At 36.3% G+C, this 18,541-nt stretch overlaps 1 protein-coding gene across 1 annotated transcript; it reads right to left on the bottom strand.

Annotated features, from left to right (window-relative positions):
* Positions 1-1,032: 1,032 nt before the first annotated feature.
* Positions 1,033-9,551, bottom strand: LOC109008304 (DEAD-box ATP-dependent RNA helicase 53, mitochondrial-like). The gene is made up of 8 exons (XM_018988346.2): positions 8,982-9,551; positions 8,587-8,714; positions 8,018-8,429; positions 7,254-7,352; positions 6,894-7,118; positions 3,729-3,890; positions 2,717-3,208; positions 1,033-1,316 (listed from the first exon to the last, which is right to left on the bottom strand). The coding sequence occupies exons 1-7, from the start codon at positions 9,372-9,374 to the stop codon at positions 2,720-2,722; spliced, it is 1,908 nt and encodes a 635-aa protein (XP_018843891.1). The 5' UTR covers positions 9,375-9,551; the 3' UTR covers positions 1,033-1,316; positions 2,717-2,719.
* Between the last annotated feature and the right edge of the window lie 8,990 nt (positions 9,552-18,541).

Genomic DNA, 18,541 nt, shown 5'->3' with positions numbered 1-18,541 from the left:
AATCTTCCAACAATTTTTTTTTTAAAAAAAAAAAAAAGAAAAAACCATCCTAACTAAGAGCTTTATCTTTAACCATCCCACTAACCACCTGAAAAATCTCAACTTCATCAAACAGTCTCCAACCAACTCGCACTAAAAGGACCAACAAAATAAAAAACCAGCTCATCAATTTTAGGATTCCAAGAAGCTAATTTGAAGAAAAGATCATAATAATGCACTATAAGATCCTAAATCTCAGGTGGAGATGAAATCACACAATCATCAGAGTGAAACGCCTTAATAGCATTGTTCCTTTGGTGTGAGTTGACCATTCTATGAAATAATTTAGTACATTTATCCCTCTTTTAGTCAAAGAACCCTTGATTTTTGTCGCAAAAAAATTTCCTCCAACAACACACTTTAGTTCAACCATCACAGATTTTTTTTTCTCTCAAAAATTCCTCCTTAGAAAGAACCTTATACTCCTCACCAAATTTCAAATCCTGCAACTCAATACAAATTAAGCGGATCATATCTTGTCACCCAATAACTAAACAGGTCAAATTCAAGTTTTAAGGTCTGATCCGTTTAATTCAACAAGTCGGTTCAGGTGTATCATGGTCTGACCCACCCTTACATGCATCCCTCTGTTCTCCCATTTTTAGCTTACCTCCGAAGTCCGAATGGTCCTCACCAGGGAGATCCGATTCCCCTTTTAGCACCAAATAAGCCAGGACTGCAAGTCAGGCAACTCCTCTTTATACCAAACTGCGCAATACTTTCCCATTTGTGAACCTGAATCCATGTTGGTTGGTTTCCCCTTTTTCCTACTAGATTCCAAATAATTGTTTTTCTTCTACGCAAATTCACAACGAACCAAACATCATTTTCGCAACAGATGCTGGAATGGTTCGTTTTGGTGGAAGCAACACTCATGATCCATTTTTCACGTTTTGGTGGAAGCAACACTCATGATCCATTTTTCAGCTTCATAATTTTATCTAAACAGCACCGAGGAAGGCAGTAAATTCTCAACAATTTCAAGTACTAAGATGAACAGAGAAATAGGCTTATACAAAGCTAAAAAAAAGGCTTTCATAATAGATTAGACGAGCCTCTTCTACAAACATGATATTGTTCTCTTCAAAACTTGATATAATTTGAATATAAACAGCAAAATATATTAGCAATACGTCTTAGAGTAACTAGAAAATATTTAGAACTTGTAGGTGCAGAATCCCTGTAAGCCCCATGTTTTTTGATCGGTCCTATTAATCAAATTGAATCAGTCTCGGCTATGAACTCCCACTGGGAGCTGTCTTCTGTTGTTTCCTTACCTGCCATGTCAAGTATCCCTAGTGTTAGAGGCTAACAACCCACAACTTGAAAAATACATATATAAATAAAGTGAAAATTGCATTAGATGCGTTGATTTCAAGTCTGTTTGCTTTTTATCTGTATGAAGTTTCGGGGTTCAGAAGTTGCTTTTATTCAATTGTGCCTTATTGGAAAAATGGTTATGACATTGTGCAAATAAGAGAGTTTGTGGCAGTTGATTGTGGATGCTAAATATGGTACTTCATGGGATGAGTGGGTGTTCTAATAAGGTGAATGGTTACTATGGACACCAAATATGATGCAAAAATACGAGGTGAATAAAGATTTTTTTAGCTTTACCAGTTCTTAAATAGGTGATAGCTTTAAGACTTGTTTCGGGCATAATGAGTCGTGTGAAAATTGGTCCCTAGAGGAAGCCTTCCAAAATTATTTAGCAATCTCCATTCTAAAGATGCGTCTGTGACAAGTAATTTACATTTCTTTAATGGTTCTGAATTGTGGGATGCCTCTTTCATTAGTTTACAGCAACTTTGGGAGGTGGATTTCTTTACTTTCTTCTTTGATAAATTATTCTTTCAAGATGGGGGAGAGGTATAGAAGACAACATTAGGTCAACACATTCTCTAACGGTGGAATATTTGAAGTCAGATCGTCCTATAATGTCATACTTCCACAGACTAAACTTCATTTCCTTGGGAGTATTTGGAGAACTAAGCCAGGTGGCTTTTCTTCTTTGGATAGCTACCAGAGGAAAAATTCTCATTTTGGACAATTTTGAGGACGAGGCATATATTGGTAATGAAAAATGCTATTCGTCATCCTAAAAAGTCCCTACAAAGGATGACACTCAGATCATTATTTCCCATAGGTGATTGTTATAGGTGCCGAAAGAGTGGATAATCTGTTGATCATCTTTTGCTTCATTGAGAAGTGGCTAATGATTTGTGAAATCATTCAGTCTATTTGGAGTGGATTGAGGTCTCCCTAGGAGTGCAATGAATCTCATTGTGTTGGAAAGAACAGTGTGCCCACCATCATTGTGAAGCTTCACGGAAATTGACTTCATCTTGCCTAATGGGTGTAAAGGGGAGAACAAAATGATAATATGATCTGTGTTTTGAAGATTGTGATAAATCAAAGAATATGTTAAATTTTTTTCCCTTAAAACCCTTTTATCTATGGGTGGTCACTCGTATTTCTGATACTAATCTTATCTATCCGGATTTTCTGCTATTTCTTTTCGATGTTTAGTGTATATGTTGTGCTCCCTGGGTATTTGAATTTCACCACTTTCTGAGATTGAATAAAATTTCACTTGAAAAGAAAAAGTAACTCGCATACCGAAACAAGTAAGAAAGAAAATAAACATTTTTTTAAGTAATAAAGAAAATAAGCATACCATTTAGTAAGCTCGTGATGCTCTCCCAGGGTTCTGATCATCATTGGTTTTGTCCCCAAAGATGCCAGAATGACTAGTACGAGAATTGCCAAAGCCACCACTGTTACGGCTTGGTAGATTATCACCAAATCCACTAGAACGGCCTGAACCAAATCCACCAGATTGATCTGAACTACTAAAATCACCAAAACCACCTGAACGACTAAACCCAGAACCACCAAAGTTCCCACCTTGAGATTTACGTGAACCAGGGCCACCGAAGGAACCAAAACGTCCAGAACTAGGTCTACGATCTTGACCTGTTTTACCAAAAGAATCACTATAGCCACTACTACGCCCAAATCCAGGACGCCCTTGACCGCTAGAATGGCTAAAACCACTATCACCAGATCTACGATCCCTCATGCCTCCAGTAAAGCCAAATCTACCACCACCACCCATGTCACCTAGCATGTCCCTGCTTGCACCACCCTCAGTAGCAATTCTAGGTAGCTGATAACAACAGGTAATCATGCAATTAGCATAAGAACAAAGAAAGTCAGGTAATGTGGAAACAGTCCCACATTGTAGATTTTACATGAGCAGTGCATGTGTTTGTCAGAGAGAGAGAGAGAGAGAGAGAGAGAGAGAGCTGCTAAGTATCTATAAGAAGGTTGGCCAGACCAGGAGGATTGGATTCATATGTAGGAAAGGTGCCTGAGTATCTGGGAATGCATTTGTAGGATGAGCTACTCATGGATATTGCAGTCAGCAGTGTGTTTTCATGAATGCATTTTGTAGAATATGCACATTTATATCTAGGATAAAAAAAATAGCTAGTTTGCTACTCCACTGGTTCAGAGTAAACTAGTAATTCAGATCGTTCAAAAAATTCTAATCACAATACTCTCAGAAAACTAACTTTTCCATTGCTTTTAACTTTTTCCCATCAATATCATACAACATGCTGCAAGTATTAAACACAGATCGTTCAAGTAAGATGATGCAAATGGAAAGGGAGATAAGACCTAACCTCTGTAAATTTACATCCTACTTCTCGCTCTATAACTCTTACAGCCCTCATCTGGTCCTGTGTGTAGATAAGGATAGCACTTCCTTTCTTCCCAGCACGACCTGTTCGGCCTGATCGATGAACGAATATCTCCGAGTTGTTGGGAAGCTCATAATGTATAATCTAGGCAAAAGATGAGTTAAAATTGCGAGCAACAAAACAAATAGTTCCACCAGAAAAACTGCATCAATATAAAAATTCCACTCCCCCAAAGAAAAAATCGTCTAATTTCAATCCAGAGAAGAGGAGCCTAGTATTTGTAACACACCCTTCCTCATATGGCCAGGTATGCTGCCAACTTTTTAAAATTGTTAAAGCACCAAATGTAAAAGATTCTATAAAACAAAAATAAACCATACTTTATTATATACAAGAGTCATATGTATCACTAGTTAAATATTGTTCAAAGTCGTATGCTAATCACTTAAAATTAAAAAAAAAAAAAACATAAATCATAAATTGCTAGGCCTTCTCCTCTTCTCCTTAAGCCAAGTCCTGTCCCACACCTTCATCCTCACATTTATTATCACCCGGGACACTTAACACAAAAAAAAACAAAAACAATGAGTTCAAATACTCAATAAGTAATACATCATGCAGAAAACATATCATACTTAATTCAGATTTTTCCTTTAAACCATTATGCACAAACATTTATCGATCATTCCGTTACATAGAATCCATCAATCATTCATAAAATTTCCCCTTGTGCTAGTGGTTGACGATCATGATTCCACTTGAGACCCCGGACGAGATCCCATTAAAAGGAGATAGACATCACTAGTCACACATGTAGTGAGCCATCATGACGTTACCATTTGCCCCGTTATCCGTTAAACATTATCCATCAGCAGTCATCATTTATTCGTCATCAGTCATCAATCATTCAGTCAGTTTTCCTTTTCTTTCTCCATTCATTCAACAAAAATAATAATAATAATTTTTTTTTATTTGATAAGTAATAATAATAATTTTTTATAAGTAACAAATTATATTAAATAAGATAGGCATAGCCCAAGTACCCATGGGGAACACTAATAATAATAATTACATACATATCATTGCATAGAAGAAGCATTTAGTCAAATCCATGTACATTCACATGCTTTAATAATAAAAAATATATCAACAAGGCTATCAACGAATAGGCTTTAAATATAATAATAATTAAAAACACACTCAGATCAATGAGCCTTGCATTTATAAAGATATGTTCATAATCACGAAACTTAGATGTTAAGCAATTTCGAGTGTGCTTGTATAATTTAGAAAACACGCATTTCAGAAGGCATGATCATATATAATTACATAACTTATAAAAGATGTGGTCAAAGGGCATGATCATATGTACTTACCTAGGATGAGGCAGCAGTAAGTTTAAGGCAGCTTGAAGTGTTCTGGTCTAACCTGGACAGTTCATAACTGAAGTGTTCTTCAACACTCTATTCGCTTGCGCTTCTGTCATTGACTGTAATGGGGCTAGACTTCATAATTTGCATGTATGCATTTCTAGTTCCTAGTTGCTGTTAGGTGTATTCCATGTATACTTCCTGTGTACTTGGGCTATGCCTCTTTTCAATCAATAAAACTTTATTCTTACTTATAAAAAAAAATTCATGAATCTAAGTTCGAGCTAATGCTGTAAAGCTTCTGTAGGTATGTGTTATTTACACTGGCAGTGAGTTTTCTTCACTTTCTTGGAGTTTTTGACGGTAGATATAGAGAAGGAAGTGGAAGGGTGAAGGGCAGCACCACAGTGATTGTTTTTCTCATGTATAGCAGTGGGGTGTGATGGAAAACGCTTGGTTTTCTCTCTGGCTTAAGGCTGGCAGCAGATTGGGGATCTTTGAGGCTTGAAATCTAAAACTATGATTTGGTTCATTAAAGAAGGGAGGGGTGGCAGCAAGGTATTTATAGAGTTTTTATCAAGGATTAGGACTCCTAGTTGTTCTAGATGTGTGGCAGCAGTGCTTTTCCTAGTTTGTTTGGAATTCCTTGGAGTATCTAATAAGAGGGGCAGCAGGAGGGGCGTTTTTAGTTGCTGGATTTTTGTTTCCCTAAAGTGTTAGGATTCCTAGAGTGTTTACGAGTCTCAGTTTGAGTGTTGTTCATTCCTTCATAGATTACACTTGATTTTTCAGTTGGATAAGGCCTCCTAGAGTGTTTAGGTTTTCTCAGATTGGTATATGTGGTGATAGGGTCCTCATCTGTCTAGGATTAGGATTTCTAATGAGTTGGGGGCTTTCTTGGACTTTTACTGGCTGTAACAACCACTTTTCTAGGTGTTCCCTTATTAGAAATGTTTGTTGGAGGAGCTCAGAAGCCTTTTTCTCAACATGTTATTTCTTTGGACAATGGCTATAGATTTCAACGGGCTCGGTGTTCATGATTTCCTTGTATCTATTTCTTCATCTTCTTCTCAACTAGGTGTCTTCTCTTGTATAATTTGTACTTGGGCTCCATCTAGATCTCTATTAATAAAAAATTTCATCATAAAAACAAATTGATTACCCTTTTATCTATAATGATTTTTTCAAAACAACAATTCCAACAATAGAAATTCTACGTACTTTCTTCATACATGCATATAGACTGAAAAGAGGGGGCTTGCTAAAGGAAATGTGGAGTCTATGATTGCCATTAAACAAACTGAAAAAGGAAAAGATAAGGTAACTGGCCAGACAATCATTTGAGAAAAATGAACAGCACAAAAGAAAACTTGCACTCAGCACAAGTATCAAGACAGTTTTTTTAAACTCAGCTAGACCAATCATTAGAACTACTTTAAGCATTATCCCATTTATGAGATACTCAAGGATGTACAGAATGGTGAAATTCATGAACCATCACTTTGTATTTAAATGTACAAAAAAAATTATAAACACAATAAAAGAACGAGACCAGGAATTTTGTTTCTGCTGCAATTTCTTCAAGAGGGGAAAGGGGGAAAACAGATTTATTATAGAAATGCAAAAAAAAAAAAAGGTGCTGAACATACCGATTACAAACTAAGGAAGGGATAAATCTATTTTAACTAAGAAGGTACATGTAAATTGACAGCAAAGGGGGGTTTATGATCACAAAAAACAAGTTAACAAGAAAAAGAAGAATGAAGAATAAATCTACCAGATCAACATTAGGTATATCAAGGCCACGAGCTGCAACATCAGTGGCAACTAAAACATTAAAATTCCCATCTCGGAAACCTGCAAGTGTTCTTTCCCTCTGACTTTGTGAGATATCCCCATGCAAAGCTTCGCATTTGTAGTTTCTTGCCATTGCATATGCTAATCGATCTGCATCACGTTTTGTTTGAGTGAAAACAATACACTTTCCTCCTCTTGCATGCTCCTGAAAAAAAATCTGATAGTGAGAATGCAAGCAATGAAATGATAAATAAATGGTTAATAACCACATAAAACAACCAGGGGGAAATTTTTTAATATAAGAAATCTAAAATTTATTAAAGAACTTGTGGAATCATACTGTTATCAAAGGCCCAATAACTGAAGCTTTTCCATGCATGTCTGATGCAATCGAGTACAGTGAAATTCCGTCAGCCAACTTTTGATCAGAATCTCCAACCTACAGAACACTTGAGCAGCTAATGAGCTTGTAACCAAATGCTACAATTCCGTAAATTAAATTTGAGTTGGCCATTTTAAACGAGCAGCATTATAGATTAAAACTTTCTATCACCTACTCCTATAATGACATTGACTACTACCAATAGAATCAAAACAAACTCACGAAAGTAACGATACAAGAAGCCATAGAATCTGATCCATCAAGTAGACCTTTAATAAGTGGGAATAGAAAGAACCACATTGATAAATGGTAGTAATTTTTTAACCTTATTATCTGATGATTAAGGGCTCGTTTGGACACTTGGAGTATCTCATAATTTTGTGACTAATAGTGAAATGGTCTGTGAATAGTAGTGAAATAATTTTAGTTAAGATATTTATTTGGTTTTGAGAAATTAGAGAGAAAATTTTGAATAAAAATATTATAAAATTAATATTATTTTTGTTTTCAAGTTAAAAGAAGTTGAATTGATTTTTGTGTTTTGTTTTTAAGTTTGTAAAAGTTGTAATAATTAGGTAATGATTAGATGAAAAAGCTGAAGATTTAAAATTGAAAGTGTTTCGTTTTTCGAGCCACGTTTGGGAAGAAATTGTAAGAAGTTTTGTGAATTTCTCATCTCATTACCCAAGCGTTCCCTAACTCAAATTTAGCTGCATACTCACCAGATCAATAGTAACTGGATCTTTTAGGTAATTTTGGGTGAGCTTTCTAATCCACGATGGCATTGTTGCAGAAAACATCAAACTCTGACGATTCTGGGGCAGCCTCTCCAAGATTTTTTCAACATCGTCTTGAAAGCCTACTTGAAGCATCTGGTCAGCTTCATCAAGAACGACAAACTGAACTTCTGACAAGTTCAGAGCACCTCTGTTTAAAAGATCAATGATGCGACCAGGTGTGCCAACAGCTACATCAACACCATAATCAAGCTGCCTCATTTGACCTGAAATGGGAGCACCACCATACACACAAATTGTATCCAAGCCTGGAGCGGACTCGGCAAATTCTTTCTCGACCTGGCGAGCAAGTTCTCTCGTGGGAGCCAAAACCAAGGCCAGAGGATTCCTGCCACGCCTGTATGATTGAACATAAAGTGCGGATTGTTAATAAAAATGAAATTGCATTAGGCACCCAAACCTTTACTACTGATGAGAGGACGCATTTGTTGTTTAAAATTCGAAAATGCAACATGGATATTTCTAGAATAGAAACGAAAGCAAGTGAAGCGAACCCATGTTTGGCATTGAACTGAATGATCTTATCCATAATGGGAATTCCAAAAGCAAGGGTTTTTCCCGTTCCTGTTCTAGCACGACCAATCATGTCACGCCCTTGCATTGCTGGTACCAGCACCGCCCTCTGCGCAGGAGAGAAAGCAAAGAAAGCACCACAAGGAATTAATAGTCAGTTTTGAGAAGGCTATACGTAGCAATTTACATGGCAATGCGACGCTTGATGGTTATGACAAGGGTTACCAATTGAACAGTCGGGGTGACGGGTCACGCAAGACACGCAAACAAATAAACTAAGCTAAGAAAATACGATATTTTAAATTATTTACTTATATCTAGGGGAACCAAAAATAAGGAAGAAGAGAAAAGGAGAGAGCAGATTTGTGTATAAAACCTGAATGGGGAAGAGCTTGGTGATGCCTTTCTTGGCCAAAGCAGAGATAATCTCCGGCGAAATATCGAGCTTAGCAATCTCAAGTCCATCGTCGTTCCCCAACTTGGAAGGGGAGGCTTCCTCGTAATCTTCTATGGCGGCGAACTCTGCTCGCGAGGGCAATGAGGCACTGAAATCCAAGGGCCCAGATTTGGCGTGGAAGCCCCTGGCTCTATGTAAGAAAGATATGATGCCATTTCCAGAAAGGAGATCAGGTAGTGATGTTGATGGGTAGTAACCATGGTATTGTTTAGGCAGGGTGGTCGTGATGGTTTCGAAGGAAGAGCACGCGAAGGCGGCGAGATTTAGCCTGGAAATTGTCGAAGACGACCTTCTTATGATGATATTCATCATCCTATTATTTTTCGTCTTGGTTCCAAGAGACTGTAGAGAGAGGGAGACTGATAGACAGAGAGATATTTGATATGTTTAGGGTTAGGGTTTTAGGCTGGGCTATCGGGGGAGTGAGGGTTGGAGAGTCGAGACAGCCAAGCGAAGCGAAGGGTTTATGACTTTGTGTGCGAGACTGCGAGTATATGTTGGAAGATATTTATGGGATCAGGATCCTCTGTGCTAGGCTTTCTGGCCATCATGCCTGAAATGCCCTTTCAATTCTATATCGAGTTATCATGATGCAGCACCGAACCTTCGTAATTCTATTCCGAGTTAAGAATTGCTAGATTTATAAAAGATAAATGTTAACGCCAGATATCTAATTAATATGTAATTTATTATTTTTATATTAATTATTAATATGTAATATGTAAATAAAAATGATAAATTAAATATTAATTAAATCAACGTATGTGGTTTAAGACTTTTTTTAAAAAATAAATAAATTGACTGGATTTGTTTTAATATATCAGATATATTTTATCATAAAAATTTTATAATTTTACATATCATATCAAATAATATTAGTTTATAAATTTATTTTTATAACATATTTTTCTAAATAGAGGATTTCTCTGCCAAGTTATCATTGCTCTTGAAATTCTTAATTAGTATCCATATTCAATAAATCGCATGATAAATATGATACATGTCAACTAATAAAAATTTGGATGGTTCTAGTTGGCCACTCAACGTTTACCGTTAACATATTGTTAATGTAAATATTTTCTTTTGAATATTATTTTAACATTTTTAATCACAATTTGACTAATAATATATTTTTTAACAAAAAAATATAATAAAATAACCGAGAGGTAAACTTCAATGGTACAAGCGGCCGACTATATTTTCCTAAAAAGTTACACACGTTTCGGATGTTATATTAACAAATAATATTTAAAAATTAATATATGCATGACAATATATTTTAAAATAATACATAATTAAATAAATCTGACAAAAATTTAAAAAAAAATGGTCTGGGGAGAGCCGTGTTAAATTTGCTGCGCAACTTACTATACCGTTAAAAAAATTAACGAGTGTTTCAGTGTTAGACGAAAGTATTCAGTTGTAAATTCTTTAAAATTAAGGATTATTCTACAAATGTTAAAAATTTGTGCAGCTTTTTGTAAAATGGTGAAAATAAATGTACTAATTTTGTAATTAACCGAGAAAGAAATAAAGATAGAGATGTAATTTGTTCCAAATGTTTTATAATTATATTAAGTAAAGAGCTTTTATATAAAATGACTTGTAAAATAGTTGTAAGCATCTCATTATTTTATAATAATATTTATTGAATAGTGAGTTGAGTTGAAATGAGATAAGATGAGAGTTAAAAATTAAATAAAATATTGTTAGAATATTATTTTTTTTTTGAAATTTTAAAAAGTTGAATTGTTTATTATATTTTATTGAAAAATTTAAAAAAATTATAATGATTAGATGAGATGAGTTGAGAATGCTTCATTATCCAAACCACCCCTAAGAGTTATGGGTTTGACAAAATGCTCACAATTTATGTTGTAAAATGGTTCAGGTCTGTTTTATTTTTACAGATGAGATGAAATAAGTTGAAATTAAAGTTGAAAATTGAATAAAATATTGTTAGAATATATTTTTTAATATTTTTTTTTTGAAATTTGAAAAAGTTTAATTATTTATTTTATTTTATGTGAAAATTTAAAAAAATTATAATTATTAGATGATATAAAATGAGAAGTATTATGAAAATAATCGAGATCAGATAAATTTTTTATAACATTGTTTTAATCAGATGGCATTGTTTTAATATAACAAACTCTTATAGATTTCGACAAAAAAAAAAAAACTCTTAATAACTATTTTACAAATCGTTTTATAAAAGATCAACTAAAAACTACGTGTGTGATAATAAAAAGGGTTAAGTACATAATTAAATCCGGAATTTTATACCATTATCTTTTTGTTCCTTAAATTCTAAATGTTGTAATCTTGAACTTGAAATTTATAATTTTTATTCAATCAAAACCCTCCATAATGTTTTTTTTTTATAAGTAAAATAAGTATTATTAACAAGAATGGGCAACAATTGCCAATTACAAAGTAGTATGCCTTATCTACGAAGGCACATTAGCAACTAAGAAATCATGAATATCCATGTCATTAAAGTCCACAACAATAGTCCAAGTACAAAGAGTTCTAAAAAAGAAAACTTTTAGCTCCGTCATAGATCTCTTATTGTCTTCAAACGTCCTCTTATTTCGCTCATGCCACAAGCACCACATAATACAAATAGGAATCATCTTCCAAATCATTTTGATCTTATGCCCACCTTGGATAGAGGTCCAACACGCGAATATATCCACCACAGATTCCTGCATAACCCATGCTAAATCCATCCTTTTAAACACATCATTCTAGAGAGTCCTGGCTACCTCATAATGTAAAAGTAGATAGTTCACCGACTCACCCTCTCCTCTACACATACAACACCAGTCTGCAATGATTATCCTACTCTTTTTCAAATTATCTGTAGTAAGGATCTTGTCTAATGACACTGTCCACACAAAGAAAGAAGTTTTGGGAGGAGACTTGTGTCGTCAGAGCCTTTTCCAGGGAAATTGTATCTCCGGAACTTGTGTAAGGATTTTATAAAATGAACGAACAGTGAAAACCCCTCTCCCTGCAAGAACCCACCACAGACCATCTTCATGCTGGATATCTAGATGACAAGAATATAGGAGACTATAAAAATATGCAAAAATCTTCATCTCCCAATCTTGTGCCGTCCGGTTGAAATTAATATTCCAGTGAATTCCCCCTCTTGAGATTTCCATTACCTCTGCCACTGTGGCAATTTTGACACTTGCTATCAGGAAAAGTATAGGAAACAAATCTTGGAGAGCACTGTTGCCACACCAAGCATCCTTCCAAAATCTGATCTTGGCACCTGTACCCAACTGAAACCTAGTGTGCCGATGAAAAACCTCTCACCCTTGTCTAATATGCTTCCATAGCCCCATTCCATGGGTCCCTCTAACTTCTCTAATATACCAACCCTCCCCTAAACTACCATATTTATTTACGATCACAGTTTTCCATAGGGTTTCTGGTTCCTTGATATATCGTCATAGCCATTTGCCAAGTAACACCCAATTAAACAACCGTAAATTTCTAATGCCCAAATCGCTACTAGAGATAGGACATCACACTTTCTCCCACTTGACATGATGAAATTTAAACTCTTTTCCTAAACTACCCCACAGAAAGTCTCTTTGTAGCTTCTCGAGACGACCCGCCACACTTGCCGGTATAGGAAATAAGGATAAGAAATAAGTGGGTAGATTAGAAAGTGTACTTTTAATCAAAGTAATCCAACTCCCTTTCGACAAGTACATTTTCTTCCACCCTACTAGTCTCCTTTCCATTTTTTCAATCACTATATCAGAGATCAAGCGTGCCCTCGAAGCTATACCCAATGGTAGTCCTAGGTAAGTTATCGGAAGAGACGCTATCTTGCACCCCAACGTATCAGCCAACTCCCTAATATTCTGAACCTCCCCAATCGACACCAACTCAGATTTATCATAGTTCACTTTTAGACCAGACACTGCTTCAAAACAAAGCAAGCATGCCTTCACAACCCGCAACTGTTCTCGATCAGCTTCGCATATAATAAGCGTATCATCTGTGAACAACAAATGAGAGATAATGGTAATACCCCTGCTCGGAGCTCCAACTTGGAAACCACTAATAAACCCATTATCCAACAAAGTCGAGATCATCCTACTTAGTGCCTCCATAACAATAACAAAAAGGAAATGAGATAATGGATCCCCTTGTCTCAAACCATGAGAACTCTGAAAGAAGCCCTATAGGCTGCCATTGATCAACACAGAGAAATGTACCGTAGATATATACCAGCTAATCCAAGACCTCCACCTTTCACCAAAACCACACCTACCCAATAGATATAGAAGGAAGTCCTAATTAACATGGTCCTACACCTTTTCCATACCCAACTTACACAAAATTCCTGTGTTGCCAGCCTTTAATCTACTATCCAAACATTCATTGGCAATTAGAACCGTATCAAGGATCTATCTACCCTTAACAAAAGCATTTTGAGGCTTAGTCACAATATTTCCAACACCTCACTTAAGCGATTAGCAAGCACTTTTGAGATAATCTTGTATACTCCATTCACTAAGCTAATAAGTTGAAAATCTGTGATCTCAATAGCCCCGACCTTTTTAGGTATTAAGGCAAGGAAAGTGGAGTTAAGACTTTTCTCAAATTTTCCAAACAAGAACAACTCCTGAAACACCTTCAAAAGATATTCTCTAATCACCATCCAACATTCTTGAAAGAAGCCCATAGAGAAACCATTAGGTTCGGGCGCCTTGTCTTTTACCATTTTCTTTACTACATCAAACACCTATTCCTCCTCAAAAGCCCTTTCCATCCTTGCCACATCCCTTGGTTCAATAATGTTAAACACCAACCCATCAAGAGTAGGCCTCCACTCCACCTGCTCAGTAAGGATCTTCTCAAAGAAATCAACCACATGATCTTTGATAGCCTTTTCTTCTCTACATTCCACCCCTTCAATTTTCAACACCTCAATGTTATTGTTTCTTCTATGAGTGTTTACAATACTATGGAAAAACCTTGTGCTCTGATCTCCTTCCTTTAACCATAATGCTCTTAACTTCTGGCGTCAAGACATTTCCTCTTGCAAGATTATCCTCTCAAGATCTACGACCAGCAAAGTTTTCTATACTTGCTCTTCCTCAGTAAGAGGTCTCCCCTCTTGTAGTCTTTCTAACACATGTATTTCCATCCACTTGTTATTTTTGTTCTCCTCAACATTGCCAAAAGATTGTATATTCCATTCTTTTAGGTTTTTTTTTTTTAAAGCTTTCAGCTTATTTGCAAAAATAAAACTGGGTGTACCTTCGAACTGATATGAAATCCACCATTGTTTGACCCTCTCCACAAAACTTTCTATTTTCAACCACATATTCTCGAACTTAAAATACCGTTTACCACTATGAATGCCTCCACAATCAAGCAAGATAGACCAATGATCCGAAACTAAATGAACCAACCGCTTTTGCCATACGTCCAAAAAATGGTTTTCCCACTCTGGTGAAATTAGGAAACGATCCAAACGAGTCTATGTATGATAATTAGACCATGTGGCAAGGCCACCTGCTAGTGGTAGGTCTATCAAGTTCAAGTCAAAGATACACTCTAAGAACTCTAAGCTTGCTGGCTTCAATCTTTTATTTCTAAAACTTTCACTTTGGAATCGAGTAATATTGAAATCACCCCCAATACACCAAGGAAGCTCCCACCAACAATGAATTCCTGCTAGCTCATCTCACAATAATCTTATATCCACTTCTAAATTGGGCCCATAAACACCTGCAAATGCCCACAAGAAACCATTTGACACACATCTAAAAGTGCACGCTATCATATATCTCCTTATGTAGTCCTCTACTTTCTCCACCACCCGCCTATCCCACATCACTAAAACTCCTCCCGATGCCCCTGACGAAGCCAGGTACACCCAATCTACATAATTACTACTCCATATACTCCTCACAATCTTTCTATTGATTAAATTTAGCTTCATCTCTTGTAAACAAACGATGTCCGCTTTCCACTCATGAAGCAGGTGCCGGATCCGAATACGCTTCTCTACCTCGTTAAGACCACGGACATTCCAAGAAACAATCTTTGGCTTCATTTATGAATAGCCGGCCCCTTCCCTTTTACCCTACTCCTACTGGAGCTACCCTTTGAATTCATCGACCACATCAACCTTTTAAGCTCCTGATTCTTCCAAGTCCCCCTTCCTTTTTTTATTATACCCAGCTTCCATAGCAGTTAACAAAGTAATGAACTTCTCTTCATACCCCTCACATTCAATCCCCACAAAATGTTGGATCTCTTTCACCTTATGTATTACCCAATCTAAAGCTTAATCTGGAAAACAGTAGTTCAATGGGATAGGATTTCCCATCTTGTTACTCTAAAAGTTCTGAAAATCTTCCCCCACAGAGAACTCCTCCAAACCCATCTATTTGCACACCTCAGGGAGGAATAATTCATCCTCCACAGAGTGCATGAGGTCATCGGACTCCTCATCCCTTTCCTCCAACTCAAAACCATCAAAGGGATTGACAGACAGTGCCGCCGGAGCCAAGCCTAGGCCACCCACAGTTGTCGGCGAAATCTAGGTCTCCTTCGGCGAAGAATCATGTGATTCGAACTCCACCAACGCCTTTTGCGCATAGTACACCGGAGATGCCTCGTCGGCGACCTCCTCTACCTCTGTCGGCAATGTCTGTGCTACCACCGCCATTGGTAGGTTCTCCGGCATGAAATCGAGGCTAGATAGCTCATCTGTAGACCCTGAGCTATGGTTCACGCCGTTGGGCTGAGGTTTTTGCCTCTGGGCTGGATCTCCGCTAGGTTGAGAAACAGACCCATGCTCACAAGATTGGGCCTTGGGTTGAGACGGCCCAGCCCCTCTAAGTCTTGGGTCGAGCAGGCCCACTAAACTTACACCAAACGGCCCGTCCCTTTTCCTTTTTATTCTGTTGAGCCTCTTTCTAGGCTTTACTAGGCCCAACCCCCAACTTATTCATTAATCCACCTGTTACATTAACCCATCCCTTTTTCCTTTTTAAAACTCCTATATCTTCACTTTCCTTAAACAGCCCAACAAACTCCACGATCTCAGGCATACTTCTCTACAGAAATTGCAGCTGGCCTTGCATCTCCATCAGCAGTCTTCGTACATCCCACGCCTCCTGACATGCCATGGATTTCCTGTCATGGGGATGGTTCGACGCGGCGTACAGGTTCGAAGTTGCCTATTGATGCCACCTCCCTTGTCCCCTGTCAGAAACTGTGGCACCTCCATCCCGTTTCCTCATTGTGTTTGGCAACGACAACAAGAGAACCTCCTTATACGATCGTGACTGGTGTCTCACTGCCCCTTCCCGTGACTCGACTGACCCCTACCAGTCGAAACACCCGCATTAGTGACCTTCTTACCTCTTTCTAACAATACCTCCTACAATTTTCTCCAAACCCAACCATTCTCTCCTTCTGGAATGCACAGGACATTCCTCCTCCCCCTGGATATACTCAGAGACTTCAAGGTATCTCCCTCTACGAATTGCGCAACGTTGCACTGTAATACTGCAGTAACCTTTTCTAGTTGCCGAATACACCTCCTTCTTTCCCCTCTTAAGCATTTCTCTAACACCTTCCCAAGCCATTGAGTTGAAGATGAACCCAGTAACACTGCATGTTCCAACTTCTAGCTTCTCTCGGTGACTCTCAAGAATCCACCACCCACTTTTGATAGAATAAAACACTTGGATTCAATTGCCACCTCAATGGGATAACCCATCTTGATCACCATAATACTTAAGATGCAGTTAACACATCAAACATTAACAAGGAGAAACTTTTAGGAAGCAACGAGAAAAAAGAAAATATGCATGTGTATGGAGAGAAAAATTTAGGAGAGAGAGAGTTCAGAAATTATCTTTTGATAAGAAAACAATTATACCCTTCATAACGTTATAAATGCATATATGAATTTGATAAAATAATCATTTGATTTCCACCTCTTAGAATTCTAGCCCATTTATGTACCGATTCTTAGAATTTTCATCCATGTACCAACTTTGAAATTCCTAAATTTATCAATATATCTCATTAAATTATGTATCATCCATTCATATTCCTTATCCTTATATTTCTATAAAGGGTATCTTGAGAATCATTTGTAGAATATAAAAAATTCAAGGAGAATGATATTGAACTTTTGAAGAGCTAAATTTACATTATTATCTTCCAATTCTCTTGGTACTTCATTTTAGTTTTATAATACGTTATCAACACGAGACACTAGCGAACCATTGTATTCTTTTGATCTTTGGCAAGATATTTGCATAACATTTCATGAACCATTGTAAGTTTTTCTTCCATAAATATTGATATTTGTTTATTGCAATATAAATAATTTTATAAAATCTTGATATGATCTATGTGAAATTACATAGAGTATAATGTTATCATATCAATGCAATGAATATTCTTTTTTTCTATATGTAAAAGGTCTATTGATTTTATGTGATAGTTTAAGGGAGTAATACATGTAATAGAAGACCGTGATCATCCTAAAAGCTCGTTATGATTAAATGCACCTGAAATTGCACAATTGAAATTGTATAGAGAAAAAAACCACTAATGATGATATATTTGAAATAAAACACATAACATATTCATGCCTCGAATGTGCTCCTGCAGCAGCAATATCAAATATGAATGTTCACTAAGGGCTGGTTTGGATTAAGAGATGAGATGATATGATTTTAGATAAAAATGAAAGAAATATTGTTAGAATATTATTTTTTAATATTATTATTGTTTTGGGATTTGAAAATTTTAAATTGAGATTTGAAAGAGTTGAATTGTTTATTACATTTTGTGTGAAAATTTAGAAAAGTTGTAATAATGAGATGAGATGAAACACTTTGTAAATCCAAATAGGGCTTTAGTATTTTGAACTAATATCTTGTTTACTAGTGGCTGAACAAAACAACGAGTTGTTAATGGAAAATCATGAGTCTCGTCCAACCAGTTCTACTCAATTCCATGAAGCGAATGAAATCTTATTTCATAAAAGGAATCCATAGTCTCAGACGTGGACGTGGTAGAAAAAACTATCGGAATAAATAAGAGCATACTCAAAGTTTCTCAAAAAAAATGCTCCATAACACCATAAGTAGAATCACACCATGACAAAGCAAGATAAAAATAAAGACTTGTAAAATAAATTTGTAAAGAAATATGAAAATAAATGTCACAAGTGTGGTATGAAAGGGTATTGGTCACGTATGTGTTGTACATCTAAACATTTGGTGGACCTATATTAAGCATCTATGAAGGAAAAAGAAATATTATTCGAAATGAATTTTACCAACCACAAGGATCCAAAAGATCATCTATCTTATTTTGATAATCTAAATATAATGCTCCTAACTCATCTCAATATTTCTGGTTTCTTTATAGATCCAAGCATGGATAATAATATTTTAATTAGTGATGCATAT

Source organism: Juglans regia, chromosome 12, assembly GCF_001411555.2.
Source record: "Juglans regia cultivar Chandler chromosome 12, Walnut 2.0, whole genome shotgun sequence".
NCBI lineage: Eukaryota > Viridiplantae > Streptophyta > Magnoliopsida > Fagales > Juglandaceae > Juglans > Juglans regia.
The sequence above is the reverse complement of the archived record's forward strand: the minus strand, read 5'-3'. Positions and strand labels throughout refer to the sequence as shown.

Bases quoted from the DNA above. Each gene is read 5' to 3' on its own strand.
- LOC109008304 (XM_018988346.2), bottom strand. From the start codon at position 9,374: ATGATGAATATCATCATAAGAAGGTCGTCTTCGACAATTTCCAGGCTA. The intron at 7,353-8,017 runs GTGAGTATGCAG...AGTGTTCTGTAG, and splicing joins ATCCAGTTACTATTGATCTG to GTTGGAGATTCTGATCAAAA. The intron at 3,891-6,893 runs GTAGATTTATTC...TCTTTTGCCTAG, and splicing joins ATATACCTAATGTTGATCTG to ATTATACATTATGAGCTTCC.